This window comes from Ursus maritimus, unplaced genomic scaffold (assembly GCF_017311325.1).
Source record: "Ursus maritimus isolate PB19 unplaced genomic scaffold, ASM1731132v1 scaffold_19, whole genome shotgun sequence".
Taxonomy (NCBI): Eukaryota; Metazoa; Chordata; class Mammalia; order Carnivora; family Ursidae; genus Ursus; species Ursus maritimus.
Window position 1 is genome coordinate 28,863,335 of NW_024424341.1, and position 16,840 is coordinate 28,880,174.

The 16,840-nt window shown below is 59.6% G+C and overlaps 3 protein-coding genes across 6 annotated transcripts in view; 2 read left to right on the forward strand and 1 right to left on the reverse strand.

The window, feature by feature from the left end:
• Positions 1-479, forward strand: part of CTRB1 (chymotrypsinogen B1) — a 3,309-nt gene extending 2,830 nt beyond the window's left edge. For both annotated transcript variants that reach the window (XM_040633025.1, XM_040633026.1), the window contains one exon: positions 243-479. In XM_040633025.1, the coding sequence (XP_040488959.1) occupies positions 243-404 (162 nt within the window). In that variant the 3' untranslated portion in view covers positions 405-479. The remainder of the gene's footprint in view (positions 1-242) is intronic.
• Positions 480-936: 457 nt separating this feature from the next.
• LOC103662114 (chymotrypsinogen B-like) lies at positions 937-4,320 on the forward strand. The gene is made up of 7 exons (XM_008689765.2): positions 937-999; positions 1,568-1,804; positions 1,892-1,971; positions 2,370-2,448; positions 2,884-3,064; positions 3,538-3,671; positions 4,103-4,320. Exons 1-7 carry the CDS (start codon positions 937-939, stop codon positions 4,262-4,264), a joined length of 936 nt encoding a protein of 311 aa, XP_008687987.2. The 3' UTR covers positions 4,265-4,320.
• BCAR1 (BCAR1 scaffold protein, Cas family member) overlaps positions 4,277-16,840 on the reverse strand; it is a 36,676-nt gene continuing 24,112 nt past the window's right edge. For 2 of the 3 annotated variants that reach the window (XM_040633597.1, XM_040633596.1), the window contains exons 3-7: positions 12,217-12,378; positions 11,930-12,046; positions 10,012-11,109; positions 9,068-9,157; positions 4,418-6,135 (exon numbers count right to left, since the gene is read on the reverse strand). In XM_040633597.1, the coding sequence (XP_040489531.1) occupies positions 5,623-6,135; positions 9,068-9,157; positions 10,012-11,109; positions 11,930-12,046; positions 12,217-12,378 (1,980 nt within the window). In that variant the 3' untranslated portion in view covers positions 4,418-5,622. Of the gene's footprint in view, positions 6,136-9,067; positions 9,158-10,011; positions 11,110-11,929; positions 12,047-12,216; positions 12,379-16,840 lie in introns of all 3 variants that reach the window. The other variant, XM_040633598.1, reaches the window with a different exon arrangement.

Below are 16,840 nucleotides of genomic sequence, written 5' to 3' on the forward strand. Positions count from 1 at the left end.
GCTCCAGAAGGGCTCGGGCTCCACGGCCGGGCCAGCACCACTCGTGCTTCCTTCCTGTCAATCAAACCTGCTGTATTAGGCCTCTATCATAGGGCCCCAAGTGACGGCCCGGCCTCTCAGGGACACAAACCACACAAGGAGATGCTGAAGCTTCTTTCATAATCCCTCCAATATGCGCGTGCTGGGTGTGGGCTGCCAGGCCACCAGGCTGCAGATCCAAGCCCCCCTCTCTCTCCCTGCAGGGCGACTCTGGTGGCCCCCTGGTCTGCCAGAAGGACGGGGCCTGGACCCTGGTGGGCATCGTGTCCTGGGGCAGCAGCACCTGCTCCACGTCCAGTCCTGGTGTGTACGCCCGTGTCACCGAGCTCATCCCCTGGGTACGGCAGATCCTGGAAGCCAACTGAGTCCCCAGCCCTACCCTGCCGTCCGCCCCTGCTGACCTGCTCCCACAAAGCCTCAATAAACCAACAAAAGACACACTGATGATGTGCTTTCCTGTGTTGGGGCCCCTGAGACCTCATTCTGCTCCTGAGCTTGTGGCTTCACTGGGACAAATGGCATCTTGCTCCCAAGAGATGAAGTGGGACCTCGGCCCCCACCCCTGACTCCATGCTCCCACCCCGGGAGGCAGCAGGGTCCCGGGCATCCATGCCCTGCTCAGGGTGCTCAGGGCCCCACCCCAGGGAGTGGACAGGGAGCGGGCAGCGGGGGGGATGAGCCAGCTGCTGGCCGCACACACCTGTGGTTCCAAGGAACCTTCCCAGGAGCAGCCCCCCAGGTTTGCGTCTTTCCCAGGACTGCACAGGAGGCAGGTGCTTCCCAGCCCAAGGACTCAAGATAAGGAAGGGATGGCGAGGCAGGCTGTAATTGGTGGGCTGGGGGAATATAACGGGGGTCCTTCGGGCAGACCCCATCCCACCTCCTGAGCCACACGCCATGGCCTTTCTCTGGGTTGTCCTTGGCTTTCTCCTCTTTGGCAGCAGCTCCGGTAAGCTCAAGGTTCAGGCAGGCCTGGCAGCCCCAGACCAAGCCTCTCCCACCCCTGGCCCCCGCACCCCCAGACCAAGCCTCTCCCACCCCCAGCCCCCGCACCCCCAGACCAAGCCTCTCCCACCCCTGGCCCCCGCACCCCCAGACCAAGCCTCTCCCACCCCTGGCCCCCGCACCCCCAGACCAAGCCTCTCCCACCCCTGGCCCCCGCACCCCCAGACCAAGCCTCTCCCACCCCTGGCCCCCGCACCCCCAGACCAAGCCTCTCCCACCCCTGGCCCCCGCACCCCCAGACCAAGCCTCTCCCACCCCTGGCCCCCCTCTGACCCTGACCTGCTGCTACTGCAGACTCGGGGGCTCGGAGAGCACCGGGGCCTCAGGCAGGACATCCCGGCCCCACGACTCAGGACCCTGGGTTCTGAGCGGGATGGAGGCTCTTCTCGGGGCACACAGTGGGTTAAGGAGCTGGCTACATAGGGAGTCTCTGGGCCCAGTCTTCTAGCTCTGGGCCCCAATTCCAGGTGCCCCCAGCCTCCAGCCTCCACAAGGGCACTGGGGCAGCTGGCGGCTGGGTTAGGAGGGGCTGAATGCCCTGCAGTGGCCAAAGCTCTGGGTGCTAGGTGGCCACAGAGGCCTGGAAGTGCCGGGTCTTCCCCCTTGGCCCCTCGGGGCCCCATCCACTGACCAGCTACCCTGGCCCTGGCCCCCAGGCTGCGGGGTCCCTGCCATCCACCCCAAGCTGAGTGGCCTGTCCCGGATCATCAATGGAGAGGACGCTGTCCCCAGCTCCTGGCCCTGGCAGGTGTCCCTGCAGGTGAGGGGGAAGCTGAGGAGGGGTGGGTGAGACCGGGAGGGGCCAGGCAGGAGAGGGGGGCTGACTATGCCTCACCTCTCTCTCCAGACTGGCTCCGGCCTCCACTTCTGCGGGGGCTCGCTCATCAGCCAGCACTGGGTGGTCACTGCTGCCCACTGCAGGGTCAGGTGAGGCCCGGGCTTGGGCAGTAGGGGCCCCCTGGGTGTCAGGGAACAACCCTCACTCCCTCTCCAACCACACCCCTGGGCACTGCACCTGGCAGGAAGGGTGTGAGGCAGAAGGCAGGTGGGGAAGAGGCTGCTCCCTCCCTCTAGCTACAGGCAGAGCAGGAGAAAATCCCCACCCTTGCGCCCCCCACCGCCTCAGAGCCCGGCGTGGTCAGGAGAGCCGTGGTCAGGAGAGCGGCTCTAGTCCTGTGCCTTCACCGTACAGATGGGGAACCAGGCCCCAAGGTCACTGCGGGAGTGAGCGGCTCAGCCAGGGCTCCCCTCACTGGCATGGTTCCTGGGCGCCCCTCGGAGGTGGCCGGAGCCTGAGCACGCTCTGCTACCTCCTGTCTCTCCAGGAAGGGCCACCGTGTGGTGGCCGGGGTGTCTGATCATGGCTCTGATGACGAGGCTGTCCAGGTGCTGAGGATCGAGGAGGTACCCCCAGGCGGGCAGGCTGAGGCGGGTGGGCTGGCGTGGCCGCAGCAGGGCTGCCCCCGCTCCCCGGTGCCGGGGACGAGAGAGCAGCAAGGTGGGCAGGGTGTGTGGACAGACGACCCTGGCCGACCTGCTCGGGCCTCACCCGCTGCACTTGAGTCCAGAGCCTTCTTGCCCAAGGAATAAAGCTCCTTTACAAATACGGAAGGTTTTTTCTGATGATAAAGTTTTGCTCATTGTAGAAAAGCACAAAAATATAAAAACTAAGTATCACCAATGTGTCAAATGCCAGTTTCCAGAGATTTTGTCTGTGCGGCTCCATCTGTGCTTTCTCAACGACCCTGAGCCCTCTTGTCTCCAGGCCTCTGTCCCCCCCACTTCAGCCCCCCGAGTCCTCCCTCTGAGCGCTGCCCAGCCCCCACCACGTCTCCCCAGGTTTTCGAACACCCGCTGTGGGACAGGGCTGCAGACACCAACGACATCGCCCTGCTGAAGCTGGCCACACCTGCCCTGCTCTCCACTACCGTGTCCCCCGTGTGCCTGCCCAGCGGCAACGCCAGCTTCCCCGCGGGCTCCATCTGCGCCACCACGGGCTGGGGCAGGACCCAGTACAACTGTGAGTGTCCTTGCAGGGCCTTTTCAAAGGGAGACTCATTCTGGTTTTGGTCTAAATCCCAAAAACATAAATTGCAAGCCATAAATCTTTCTATTTCTTTATTTAAAACCCTTTTAATGATAAAACCTACCAAACATGAATAGAGATGAGCGTAAGCACTCTATATTTGAAGACTAACCAGCCGAGAAACACGAAAGCACCAGTAAGCGGCCGCCTCACTCGCTTGCACCCGGGTCACGTTGCCCCATTTCCAGGCCGGATTTTCTCTCCAGACTTGAGGCCAGTGGCGTGGTCAGCAGGCCATGGGGTCCGGGCTGGGAGTCTGACATCCAGGTGTGGTTCAGGGCCCCGGGGTCCGGCCTGGTCTCTCCTTCCCCAGCTGCTACCTCCGCGGCGGCCCCTCCTCCCATGTCCTAAGCGCTTCTGCGGGGGGAAGGGTCCCTGACCCCTCCCGGTCTGCTGTGTCCCTCCAGCCCACAAGACCCCCGACAAGCTGCAGCAGGCGGCCCTGCCCCTCCTGTCCAACGCCGAGTGCAAGCAGTTCTGGGGCAGCAAGATCACCGACGTGATGGTCTGTGCGGGTGCCAACGGTGTCTCCTCCTGCATGGTATGACCCTGCTCTGCCACCCCTGCCCGCCCTCACCGACCTCACCCTGCCCCTGCTCAGGCCGGGAGGGTGGCTCCTTTCTGCCAGGACCTCGCTCACGCCAGCTGCCCCAGCCAAGGCCCGGACCCGCACGAGCCGGTGCCTCCGACCAAGGGCTCGCTCTGGCTGGGGCGTGCTGGGGGGGCTCCCGGGGGCCATGGCGTCCTCACCCCAGACCCCGAGAGCCCAAGGTTTCCGGCCCATTGTAGACACTGGCCGGGGCAGAGGGTCGGCCACCTGCCCCAGGCCCTGCATCGAAGGGTCTCCTGCTCAGTCACTGTGCCAACCCTTGTCATTGCTCTGCACAGAACCCGGGCTGGGGCAGGTCAGAGCACACGGGGGCCCCGGCACCCCGCTTCAGGCTTAGAAACAAGTCCTTTCTCCTCCTGCAGGGCGACTCTGGTGGCCCCCTGGTCTGCCAGAAGGATGGAGCCTGGACCCTGGTGGGCATTGTGTCCTGGGGCAGCAGCCAGTGCAACCCATTCTCACCAGGGGTGTATGCCCGCATCACCAAGTTCATTCCCTGGCTTCTCGAGGTTCTGGAGGCCAACTGAACCGCTGCCCCACCCCTCACTTTTGCAAAACCCAAATAAACTCCTGCCAGCAACCACATGCCTATTTACTTCTATGTCCTGGACAGGGTGCTGAAGGTTGGGAGGATGGCTGCCTTCACTGGGGTCCCTGCTGTGGAGCTCAGAGCCGAGCAGGCTGACAGGTCCTGCCCTTTCTTCACAGAGGTAGGGAGACCGAGGCCCAAGTTCACATGCAGAACAGTCACAGCCAGGAGCAGCACTTCCTGAATCCCAGGGCTCTTGCCTCCCCTGGGGTGCTGGACATACCCCAGAGTCTGAGGAGGACACACACTGACTCAGGGCAAGGGCCTCTGGGTCCCCAAACCCCAACTTGAAGGCCAAGTCTCTGTGTAATTCAAAAAGACGCTCTGGAAGAAGTTCCACAAGCTGAAAGTATGAGCTTCTCAGAGCAAAGTTCTGGGTGAGGTCTGCAAAAACAAGTCTGTGTGGTGCCGTCAGCAGGTTCTCTGCCTTGAACGTAGGCCCCAGGAGAGCCCAGTGCGCTTGGAGCTGGGGCTGCTTCGGTCCGTGCTGGCTTGCCGCCGACCTCGCTGCGGGCTGCACCCGTCCCAGCCATGGTGTTCGGGCCCTGCTGTTTGAGGACCGCTCATCTTCTCCCAGCAGCCTTGGCTCCCAAGGTCTTGGGGCCATTGGCAGACCTGCCCCCACCTTGCAGAAGATCCCTGGCCTCAGGTCCCTGGCTTGGCCCCGTGTCCCAGGGCCTCGGTTTTCTCCTGAAGGGATCCACTTTTTCTTCACCCTCCCGAGAAGCCGCCCACAGCCTCACCACAAATCCCCTCAATCCGTGGCTCCTACCCCATGGCTTTTGAGTGAACATCCTGCCCACATCCATGAGCCCTCCTGGCTCTCACACCTCTCACACCAGAGGCTTTTCATTTTTAAAATTTTATTTAAATGTAGACTATTAGTCAAATGATTGGAAAATCAATAATGAAAAATAGTGTTTTAGAGTTTTTCTCCTGGTACAGTGGCGCTTGCGCTGTGGGGGGGTGAGGAACATGGCACCCCTACGGGGCTAGGATCAGCTCAAGGGGTCCTCTGAGGTCATGGGGGTTGAGCGGGCTCGGGGCCCCAGCCCCTCAGTGTACACAGGGAAGACCACCAGCCCACTTCTCAGCCTTGGCTCCCGGGGGCCCAGCTCCTCTGAGGAGGCACTGTCCCAGATCCTGCCCCATCATAAATTATGTACAAATCCCTGGACAGTCTGGGGCACCAGGCCCGGGCAGAGCTGGGGTGCCTGTCCCCATGCCCGCAACATGGCGACTCTCTCGGGGCAGGCGCCCTCCTCCCCTGACCGCCATCCCTCCGGTCACCTGCTCTCAGGCAGCTGCCAGCTGGCCCAGGACCCGGCGGAACTGCTGGGTGCTGTGGCCCAGCTCCTTGACCCTGTCCACCATGTCCTGGGCAGCGGCGGGCGACGGGTACTGCAGGGCAGCGGCCTTGGTGGTGGCCACGATGCCACGCAGGAGGTCACACAGCAGGTTGCTGTAGTGGGTCACCTGGCTGCGCACGTCGGCCGCCTTGGCCTGCCGCGACAGCGTGTCCCCAATGAACACCAGCTTGTGGGCGCTGAGGATGACGAACTTGCTGTGTGCCACGAAGATCTTGGGTGGCTGGTTGGTGGCCACGGCGGTGAAGAAGGCATCCACCGCGTTGGTCAGGGTGGTCAGGTTGGCCTCGCACTGCTCCAGGTAGAAGAGCAGCAGCTGCCGGTCCGAGGGCCCCAGGCCGCCCGTCCGCCCCGGGGCCAGCGGCTGCGCCGGCGTCCAGTTGGCCAGGTCGTGGTCTATGGGCCGGGACACCTCCTGCTCCAGGCGCTCGAACTGCTTCAGCTACGGCAGAAGGAAAGCAGAGTGAAAACCGCAGCCACACTGCACAAAGGGAGAGGAAGGGATGGCTCCCAGCGGCTGCGTGGGACACAAGCCATCCCCAGGCCACAGGCAGAGCACGCGGCCTCCGCGGCCGGTAATTTCTGCTGCGCCAATCTCAGAAGGTAGCATTCCATTTCTATAACATTTTTTGAAATCACAAAATGGTAGAAACGTAGAACAAATGAGCAGCCACGTGGTTCGGGACGCCAGTCTCTGCTTGCTTAGGATGCAATCACTGTGGGAAACTGGGTGAAGGGTACACGGGACTGTTTCCTACTCTCTCTGCAACTTCCTATGAACCTATGCATACTTCAAAATGAATTAAAAAAAACCAACAACACATTTTGTCTTTAACATATACGTTGCAAAAAGATTCAAACAGGGGTGCCTGGGTGGCTCAGTTAAGCATCCGACTCTTGATTTCAGCTCAGGCCATGATCTCAGGGTCGTGGGGTTGAGCCCCAACTAGAGCTCTGAGCTCAGCATGGAGTTGCCCTGGGATTCTCTCTGTCTCTCTGCCCCTCCCCCAACTCGTTCTCTCAATTAATTAATTAATTCTTAATTTTTTTTTTTTTTCAAATACACCAAGCAGAAAACAAGACCACTATCAGCTGGCATCCTAGGTACCCAGAAGTAATCTCTGATGGAACACAATCCTGGTCAATTATCTCTCAGAACCAAACACTAGAAGTATTTGCAGATGAAATGATATAACATCTCCAGAATGATCTGTGGGGCAAAGGTGCCAGATAACAGGATTAGCAGTTGTGCTAAGAGGGGTGGAGGGTGGCTGAATGGTACCCAGGGAACTGCCTTCTTTCGTTTTATAACGGTAGTCCATTCCCCATACTAAAAACTTTCAACAAAAGAAACGTAGCGGGGCATGCGTGGCTGGCTTCAGTGGTAGAGCGTGTGACTCTTTATCTTGGAGCTGTGAGTCTGAGTCCCATACTGGGTATAAGAGATTACTTAAAATAAAACCTTAAAAAAAAATAAAAAAGAAGAAGAAAGGTCATGGTATTTGTAAAACCCATTACATGTACTAAGTGCTTTCTTACAATACATAATTTTTTCAGTAGTTCTAGGCTACGTGGTTCACCTGCAAGTTTTTTCCAACTGTCTTCATCTCCAAAATAGTTTTCCAATATATTTATTGGGGAAAAACAAACAAACAAACAAACAGGTATAAGTGGATCCATGCAGTTCAAACCCGTGTTATTCAAGGGGCAACTGTTTTACAGCTACCCCAGCCCCTAACGATGGGTCACGTGCTTCTCATCAGCCAGTCTGTAAGCTCAGGGGGAGAGGGGAGTCACTACGGGCAGCCCCTGCCTCGGGACTCACGCGTGTGGACTGATGTGTCCTTCCCCAGAGCTGCTTCCCACCAGGGGCCCGAGGGGCTGTGCCCAGCTATGCCCAAGCTCAGGGACAGAGAAGTTCTGCTGTACCCAAGATTCTACGCCTTCATTTAATTAGCAAACCCAACATGGAACTGCCCCCTCCTAACCCCTGAAACGCCTAGACTTTCCTCCCTAGGCAGCAACCTGGGGAGACTCACCATTGGGCTCTCTTATCCAGGGGGAGAGCACGTGTACCTTTAGTCTGAACTCTGGGGGTCGTTTCCATTCTCTGACAATTCTTAATACCTACCTAATATTCTACTGTATTAATGTTTATATTTCATTTATTCAACCAGTATTCTAACAGTAGACACCTGGAGCCGGGGGAGGGGGCGTGTTCCAGATTTTTCACTCGTGTGGAAACGAAGCAACCAACACGCTTGTGCTGGCGCCTCATGTCCCCGGTGAAGAATGCTAGATCTTGACAGAGATTTCGTGTATGTTCCTATCTCTTCTTCCAGCTTCCAGGAATTTATCTAAGTGATCAAGCAGTTATGTGGAGAGATTTATATTCAGTTCAGCAGTGTTTACAGAAGTAATTCTGGGAATAACTGAAAATGCCCCACCAACAGGGGACAGAGAAGATAAAGAGGATAAAGCACATGTCCATTTCTTAAATCAGTGGGGATTCCCCACGTTACAGACGGGACGGATGGATGGAGACACCTCTCGTTACTAACCTTTACCCCTTTACTGAGCATGGTCTGGGGCCAGACACCTCCTCAGTATTACACATTCTTTACTCACTTCATTCTCACAGTGACCCTGACATGGACACAACTATGACCCCTACCTTACTCTGTGAGTGTCATGGAAGAGCCAGAAAGCTCTCCTCACCTCTGCCCTCCTTCCCCCTTCCCTGGGAGGGTGGGGGGAGGCGGAAACCTGACAGGTGATATTTCTGTGCTGATTTTGTGCTAGTCTGTATTTTAATTTTTTTATTACTTCCATAATCAGAATAAAACTACCTCATTTCTTTAAAAAAAAAAAAAAATCCCTTTCCAACCCTCAGGAAATGATCCAAAGTATGAAGAAAATTCTACATCTGCAGATAAGCACAGCAGTACCATTATAATCGGGAAACTGGGTACAGTGTAAACATTCAACAATAAGAGATGTCATGTGGCCTTTAAAAACAATTTAGGAGGAATGTTTAATGCCATAGAACCATCTGGAGATAAAAGCAGACGTAACTACATACAAAGTACCATCTCAAACACATGGAGAGAGACCACTCCGGAGGCAGGAGCAGGGCACCCCCACTACCTACAGGGCCTTGTTTCCTGCCTTCTTACACTTTTCTCTATGGGTTCCCCAAAATGTCTACCATGATCACTCTGATAGTAACTCACAGAGAAATCCAAGAAACACATGGACACAGGCCTGCGGTTGAGCAGGGAGGGCTGTGGGAGGCCCGGCTCTGGAGGGGTGGCTGGGCTCACCGGCACACCAGTGGCCCACACCCAGAGAGCCGGCGAACCGGGGCATCTCACCTGCTGCAGCTCCAGCTGGCCCTTCCCCTGCCGCATGATGTTGCCCTTTTCCAGCAGCTCCTTCTGGGTCTTCTCAAACTCTTCCTTCCCCTGGAGGCAAGGCACAAGGACTGGGCTGAGCCAGGAGCCTCCGTTGGCCTGGGGGAGCTCAGGGCCTCACAGGCAGCCACCAGGTGGCACTGCAGGCCAAGCCCAGGCTCGCACTGCAGGCACCAGGCCCACAGCCGGGACAGCTTCCGGGAGGCGACAGCTTCCAAGGCCCCTTTCACCAACTGCCAGCCCAGGGAAGGGCTGGGCACACTCCAGGTGGCCAGGCCATCCTCTCTGCTCCAGTTCCCACAACAGAATCACATTCAAACCCTTCCCCTTGGCATACAGGGCCTGTTCACCCATCCCTGACCACTGGGCCTTGGCACCTGCTGACTCTCAACCTGGAATGCTCCTTACTGGGGCCCTCGGCTGGCACCCGGGTCTCTGCACTCAGAGGCACCCCACCTCCCCATCTGCTGGTTTTATTCCCTTCCCCATGCCTGGAACAATCTTTGTCTTTGCTTATACTTCAAAATCCCTTTGCCCACACAGGAGAAAGCTGCTTCTGCCCTGGTCACGGGAGCAGCCCAGTCCCTGCAGGTGAGGCTCAGGAGCCACCCCTGGCTGGCACTGTAAGACCCCTGATGACACGGCCACATCAGCCCGAAGGCCTGAGTGAGGGGGGTAGAGGAAGGAGTTTGGGCAGGGGGTGCATCCTGCCTGGAAGGTCAGAGAGTGGGCACAGGGCCTCACTGCAGCCTACTGGGGCCCAAATTCTCTTTTGACCATAAGACGGCTCAGTGTGGAGGGGATCAAGGTCCCCAGCACATGCGGTAGCAAAATTAGAGACCTGGGAAGGCCAGCAGGCTTCCCCGGGAGTTCTGCTGGGGAGCCGGGACAAGGCACCCACTTACCTGTAGGTGGACATAGTCGTAATCCTCCATCCAGCCCCCCTCACTGTTCTCGTACTGCCCGTCTGGGGAGTCCTGGGAGGTGAACTTAGGGGGTGAGGGCAGGGGCCGGGACTGGATGCTGCTGGCCTTGTCGATGGGGTTGGGGTGCAGGGGGCTGCCCCCCTCCAGCCCCGGCACAGGGACCTTGGTCCGTCTGAAGAGCAGCGAGGCATTGCCATGTAAGAAGGAGGCCAGCTGCTTGGCGTCCTCGGGCACAGCCCGTGAGCAGGCCACCAGGCGGTCCAGGTCTTCAGGAGTGGCCCCTGGGCCTCCCCGGCCACCGTCGAGGGCCTGACCATGGGCCACCAGCGTCTGGTACACATCCTCCATCTTCTGCAGCTGCCGGCTAAGCTTAGCATGCAGAGTGCGGTCAGAAGTGTGCGCGGCGTTGCCGATGGCGCCACGGGCGAACTCCAGCAGCTCGTGGACGGCGCCCTGGACAGCTGCCACGGCGGCCCGCAAGTCCTGCACCAGGGGTTCCTGAGGCTCGACAGCGCCACGCCAGCCCCCACCCCCGCCGGCGCTGCCCGCCAGGTCCAGGAGCTGGGCTACGGTGGCACTCACGCCCTGCTGCAGCCGTGCCAGGGCCTCCACCGCCACCTCCAGCTCCAGGGGCTCGCGGCCTGGCACCGCGGCCTCCAGGGACGAGGCCGACTGGCTGCTGCGCGTGCTGCCTGTACTGGAGGCCGACAGCCGCTTGGCCTCGGTCGGGGCCTCTCGCTCTGTGGGGGGTGGCACTGCATACACGTTGTCGTCGGCCACACTGCCGTCGGCCGCCTCAGGAGGAAGAACCCGCTCGCGGGGCACATCATAGAGGGTGCCAGGGCCGGGCCGTCTCAAGCCAGGGGGCACATCATAGAGGTCAGGCGCAGGGGGAGGCACGTCATACACATCCTCGGCTGGAAGGGAGTCCGGAGGGGGCGCAGCAAGGACCAGCGGGTGGCGGGTCGGGTCAAAGGGCTTGGCCTTGGCAAAGGCGGGGGGCACGTCATAGGTCTCCTCACGCAGCAGCGGGCCATCAGGCACGTCCTTGCTCACTGACGGAGGAACATCATACACCTGGGGGGCAGAGGGAACGGTCAAGGCTGCCTATGCACCCACCCGCGCAAAGCTTCCGGGCAGGACCTGGTCACAAAGACACAGGACAGCCACACACATTTGTCCCAGTTCTTATCCACACAGGTTACAGTTAAGAGCCCAACTCTGGAGCCAGCCCTGAGTTCAAAATCCTGGCTCCACTGCTTATTAGCTGTGTGACTTAAGGCAGATGACTCAACCTCTCTGTGCCTGTCTGCTCAGCTCTAAGACAGGAGAACTCTCTCAGATTTGTGGTGAGGATTACATGAGTTCATTCACTGTGTAACTACAAACACTTGGTGAGAGGACAGCTGTCATACCACAGCCACCCCACCATCGCCGCTGCTGTCCCCACCCCCATCACCCCTTGTGTATTCCCTACCCGGTGGCAGGAACTTGGCTGATTTGTGTGTTAGATTTAGGGTGAAAACACCCTGGTTCACCCAGGACTGTCCTGGTTTGTGCCTGATGCCCCCTGATAATTACTAGTCCCCTTTCACTCTTACACGCGTCCTGATTTGAAAGATAGAGTCTGTGGTTGCCTTGCTAATATCCTGTGTGATCCTCTCAAGAACCTGCTAAAGGCCCACGAGGGGCCCTTATATAGACAAGAAAGCTGAGGCTCAGAGGAGCACTCGGTTTCCCCTTCTGTAACAGAGTGAGTCGGGGCAGAGCTGGCGCCTGTGGTCAGGTCTCTCTTGCTGCCCCCAGGATGCAGACGTGGGTCCCCACCCGCCACACACACCCCATCACACCCCAACCCTGTATCTCCATCAGGCCCCAGCATCCCCCAGCTGCTCACCGCGTGGTGGTTGGACAACGGCAGGCCCTTCTCCACACTGGGGGGCACGTCATACACATCCAGTGATGGATCCCGGCCATTAGGACCCTTGACAGCCATGGGTGGCGTGTCATAGACCTGAGGCAGAAGAGATGCAGTGACACAGGTGCCAGGGCCACCGGAGGGGATGGGAAGAGCAGAAACCCCACAGCACTGACCCCAGGACAGCCCTGGTCGGGGCAGAGGAAGCTCAGCTCCCTGAGCGGGGTTGGGCCAAGGTCCCCCCAACTCCTAGACCCAGTACCTACCTCTTGGCCATACTGGCTGGGAAGCAGCCCCCGAACAGGGGGCACGTCGTAGATGTCCTGGGGCCCCGGGGCTAGCAGGTGGCGTGGGATGTCGTACTCATCCTGCTCCGGCTGGGAGGCCTCGAACACATAGCCTTGGCCCACGCGGGTGGGAACCACCACCTGGAGGCAGAAGGCCAACTGTCACCAACCTGTCACCACCAGCCTGGAAACCAACTTCCAGGACCCACCCTGAGGTCCCCAGGGAGATTCTATACAAGGGGGTTGGTCCCCAAGGGTGGGCTTGGAGGCCAGTGAGAGGCAAGGGTATTCTCATCCCTCTGTGTTCTTCCCCCTTTCCTCAATGGGATACGTGTCTGGGGAGCACGTTCTACCCCAGGGTTTGTTTGGAGCCGTCTGGTTCTGGCCAGGAAATGGCAGTGGTCTACAGCTGGATGACCTGGAAAGTCCCAGAGGAGGGTCCCATGGGACGAAGAGGGTCTGCCCTCGAGTGGGATGGCCCTGCCTTGTCCCTCCTAGCTGTACCCTCCTCAGAAAGGCTGCCCAACAGGGGGCTGCCCCAACCGCAAGAGCCAGCAGCCACCTCCCGCCTTTGGGACAGAGATGACAGTGCCAGGCTGTGCCCACCTAGAGGTGGCCTGCAGGAGGTCTCAACAGTTGGGGCCTGGGGCCTCCAGAAGGTGGTGCCTCTGCCCTCCTCCTCCACTGAGCACATCCTGGGGAGACTCCCGAAGGCAGGGCCACCAAAGACTCCCACTCAGGGCCAGTTCTTGCGCTATGCTGGAAAGTTGGGTGTGGGTGTGAGGGAGTGGCCAAAACTAGAGCCAAGACCCCGCACTCCCCAGTGTACCACACCCACAGGGCCGCCGAGACCACCACTAACCCAAAAGGGATAAGACCTTAGTCAGGGGACACCGGCCCAGAGAAGGGACCAATACATTGCCCTCTCTGGTGCCCTTCCCTGGCCTGGCGTGCAGGATAGCAAGCTGCTGAGAGCCCTTCACATCAGCCTCTTCTTTCCGTGGCCCCGAGCGAGGCCCAGCGGGAGGGGCTGGCAGGATCTAACCCAGCTCGGGGCACGCCTCCCCCATAAGGCTCCCTGATCAGCGCTCTGGGACAGAAAGGCCTTTTGTTCCCTAGTCAAAGGGGATGTCTGGAACAGAGTTGACTCAGGCCCTCCCCACAAACATCCCCAGGGCAGCAGGGCCGGCCCTCAGGCTTGATGTGCCTCGGACCCTGCCTCGGACCCTGCATCCCGGCCTGCGCCGTCCCCGGGGCACTGACAGCCGGCTCTGCACACCGGTACGTCCTGTGTATCTGCAGGCGCTGGGTGCTCCAGCCTCTGCCGCTGTCTCCTCTGCCCACCTCCCAGGCAGCACAGCAGACACGGGGCCTCCTCCATGGGGTATTCCCCGCCCAGCACCCCCCACCCCCAGCGTGTCTGGGAGTGGAGCTGGCGGCCCTCCCCAGACTTATCTCCCTCCTTGAGCCCCAGACTTGAGTCTCCTCCAGAGCTATTTTTAGATGCTAGAAACTGCCAACAGGACAGGCGGGGCAGGCGGGGGCTGGCGGGACGTGGCAGGTTGGCAGGGCTTTGAGGCGAGACCCGAGGCGCCTCCAGGCCCTGCGCACTCCAGAAGGCAGGTGGGGAGCCTGCCCCACGAAGAGGGGTGGGGACCCGCTCACTGCGAGCCCCCACAGCGCCTCCCGAAGACAGACTGAGCAGGGAGCAGAGGCGGAAGGGCTCTAGGGCCGGAGCCCAGGCCCAGGCCATCGGCAGCCTGCCACTCCTGCAGCTGAGACGGTGACAGGAAGCCGCTGCACTGGCCAGCAAACGCTCCCCAGTAGAAAGAAACTGTAGGGCCGCCACCAGTGAGGAAACGCTTGTCAGGGAAACCTACTCTCCAGAGAGCTGCTGAGCCCACTAATCACAGGCTGCCCTGCTCTGCACCTGAGCCCCCTTAGCAGGCCCCCAAGGCCCCGGGGGGTGGGTGACATAGCCAGAGCCTGGGAGGAGACACAGAACCCCTGACCCAAGACCCACATGCTCCTACACATACGCATGTCAACCGTGCAGAGAACACACAATACCACACAGAGACACACAACAGACCCAGGCAGGGCCGGGCCCCAGCAGGGGTGAGCCCAGAGACCCCACTGGGAAAGGCCACCCCCTGCCGCATTCTGCCTGGGCCTGCAGTCACCCTCCAGGCAGTTCAGCTACTGGTCTCCCCCTTCTGCAAAATGGACGTCACCCCATGGGACCCAGACTGGTTCCTTCTCTGGCATGCCCCACGGCCATCGAGAAGCCTTGGCTTCTGTCTCTGGAGCACCGCTGGAGTGCTGTGGGACCAAGGAGGTGGCAATCTGACATCTCACTCAGAGTGAGGGGCATACAGGACACGGGTCCCCTTCCCAGGGCCTAGGCTCCCAGGAGGAACAGGACTGAGCTCAGCTGTGTCTGCCCAGGCGCCTGACCCAGCACCACAGCTGTCTCCTTAGCACAGCTGCGGCCCTGACCCAGAGGCACTCCCTCACAAAAACACCTCCCTCTCTGGGGGCCCCACCTGCTTCTGCCACCAGCGTCCTGCAGCCCCGCCCCAGCCCAGAGGGTGCTAAGGCTGTGGTGCAGCCCTGACCTCTCCCCAGCCATGCAGGCTCCTGGCATCTGACCCTTTCCCTCCTGGCCAGTGGCCTCACCACTCGCCTCTGGCTTCCTGGATAGCAGGGTCTCCCACCCCACCCACAGTCCCGGCAGGGTCCCTCCTCGTTCTACCTGACCTCTCCCCCAAACTAAGAGCCTCTGTTTCCCAGACTTCTGGGGGGGAGCACACGGTTTACGAAAGCGCAACTTGAAACGTGGGCAAAGAAGCCTGTCTCGAGACGTTTACTACCTCACTGTTTGTAATCCAGACCCGTGCAATCAGAGACCACCTGGAGCCCGCCCCAAGGGTAGGGGGCGACACAACAAAATCTGGGGCACCCATCACAATCACCTTAGGGACCCAAGAAAATGCTTTTGACATCCGTGGGACTTAGTCTCAAAATGCAAAAGTCTGCATACAAATCTGTGCAAGACAGAAGAATACGCGACAGATAAAATGTGCCCAAGTTCCTGGAGATCACTTCCTCTCCAGGCTTTTTCTTTTCATTTTTTTTTTTAAGACTTTATTTATTGATTTGAGAGAGAGAAAGAACTAGATAGCAAGCAGAGGGGAGGGGAGAGGGAGAAACAGACTCCTTGCTGAGCAGGGAGCCCATAGTGGGGCTCTATCCCAGGACCCCAGGATCATGACCTGAGCCAAAGGCAGATGCTTAAGCAACTGAGCCACCCAGGTGCCCGTCTCCAGGATTTTTCACACGTTGTGTTTTCTATGACAAATGAGCACTGCTTTCATAATCACAACATAAAAGCAGGTGCTCCCGAGGCTGCCCAGGCCAGGAGCAAAGAGGCTTCTCAGGGGAGGGCAACTCAGCCCCAGGACACAGGGCCACCCGCCAGGCCAGGGTCCTCAAGGACACAGACTCTGAGCAGCCCTAGCATGGGGCCCAGCCAGTTGAGCTCAGATGTCACCTGAGAGCCAGTCCCTCACCTGGGAGGGACACAGAACCCACAGCCAAAATGTGGGCTCAAGTCCAAAGCCCAGCATGTGGGTCTCGCTGCGGCTTCCTGGCCCATGGGCTTGGAAGGACAAGGGCACCAGGACAAGCCTGTCGGTTAAGATTCAGGGAGGGAAGCAGGAAGGGGAAAGGACATGCCTCCCCGGGCTGTGTGCAAAGCGCCGCTTCTGTGTGTGCGTGTGACTGAGCGTACGGGGCGGGGGGATGGACCATGACTCGTCCCGAGGCTCACCAGCCAGGCACTGCTCCCTGCCACCTCCCCAAGGGCAGGTGCTTCCCCGGCAGGGCTCTGCTGCTCTCCCTAAAGCCACCTTGGGAGAGGCCCATCCGGGCTCCAGTCCAGCTTGGCGTGCTTCTGGCACCGGCTGGGCTCTGGCCTGGCAGCTGAAGGAGCAGGTTGGGCAGGAAGCAGGAGCTTGTGACCCTGGTGGCCAGTGTCCATGGTGCCTCAGCCTCAGCCAGCCTGACCTCTGGCCAGGGCCAAGCCGCACCCGTGGGCAGGGGTGGGGCGACATTAGCGCCTGCTGACTACCGCCCAGCTGGAACAGGGAAGGACCCCTCCTCAGCGCTGGACAGACCCTGGGGACAGAGGCTCAGGGCCATGGGGGGTTGCCCACTCAGCCACTGTCTCTCTAGACACGGGCAGCTCTAGAGGAGGCACAACACAAGCACAAGGCCTGGCCTGGGTCGCAGGGAACTGATCGCGAGCTCAGCAGCTTCTCCCATGGGCCGCTCCCACCAGGGCTTCTGGGGCATGCTGCCTGCTGTGGTCTCCCCTCTGCAGAGGGGTGAGCTGGGCAGCTGGGGCTGAGCTGGCTTTGAGGGCCCTCCTTGCTGGCATGGGCTGGGTTTCTCAAGGTCCTCCTGGGCAAGCGTAATGGAAGAACAGCCATGCAGGAGACAGGGAGAGCCGGGTGTGGCAACTCTGTCCTCAAAAGTTTGTGGGACACCCCCTCTGCTTCCAGGCTTCCGGAAACTCCACTGCCCGAATCTTCAAGGGACT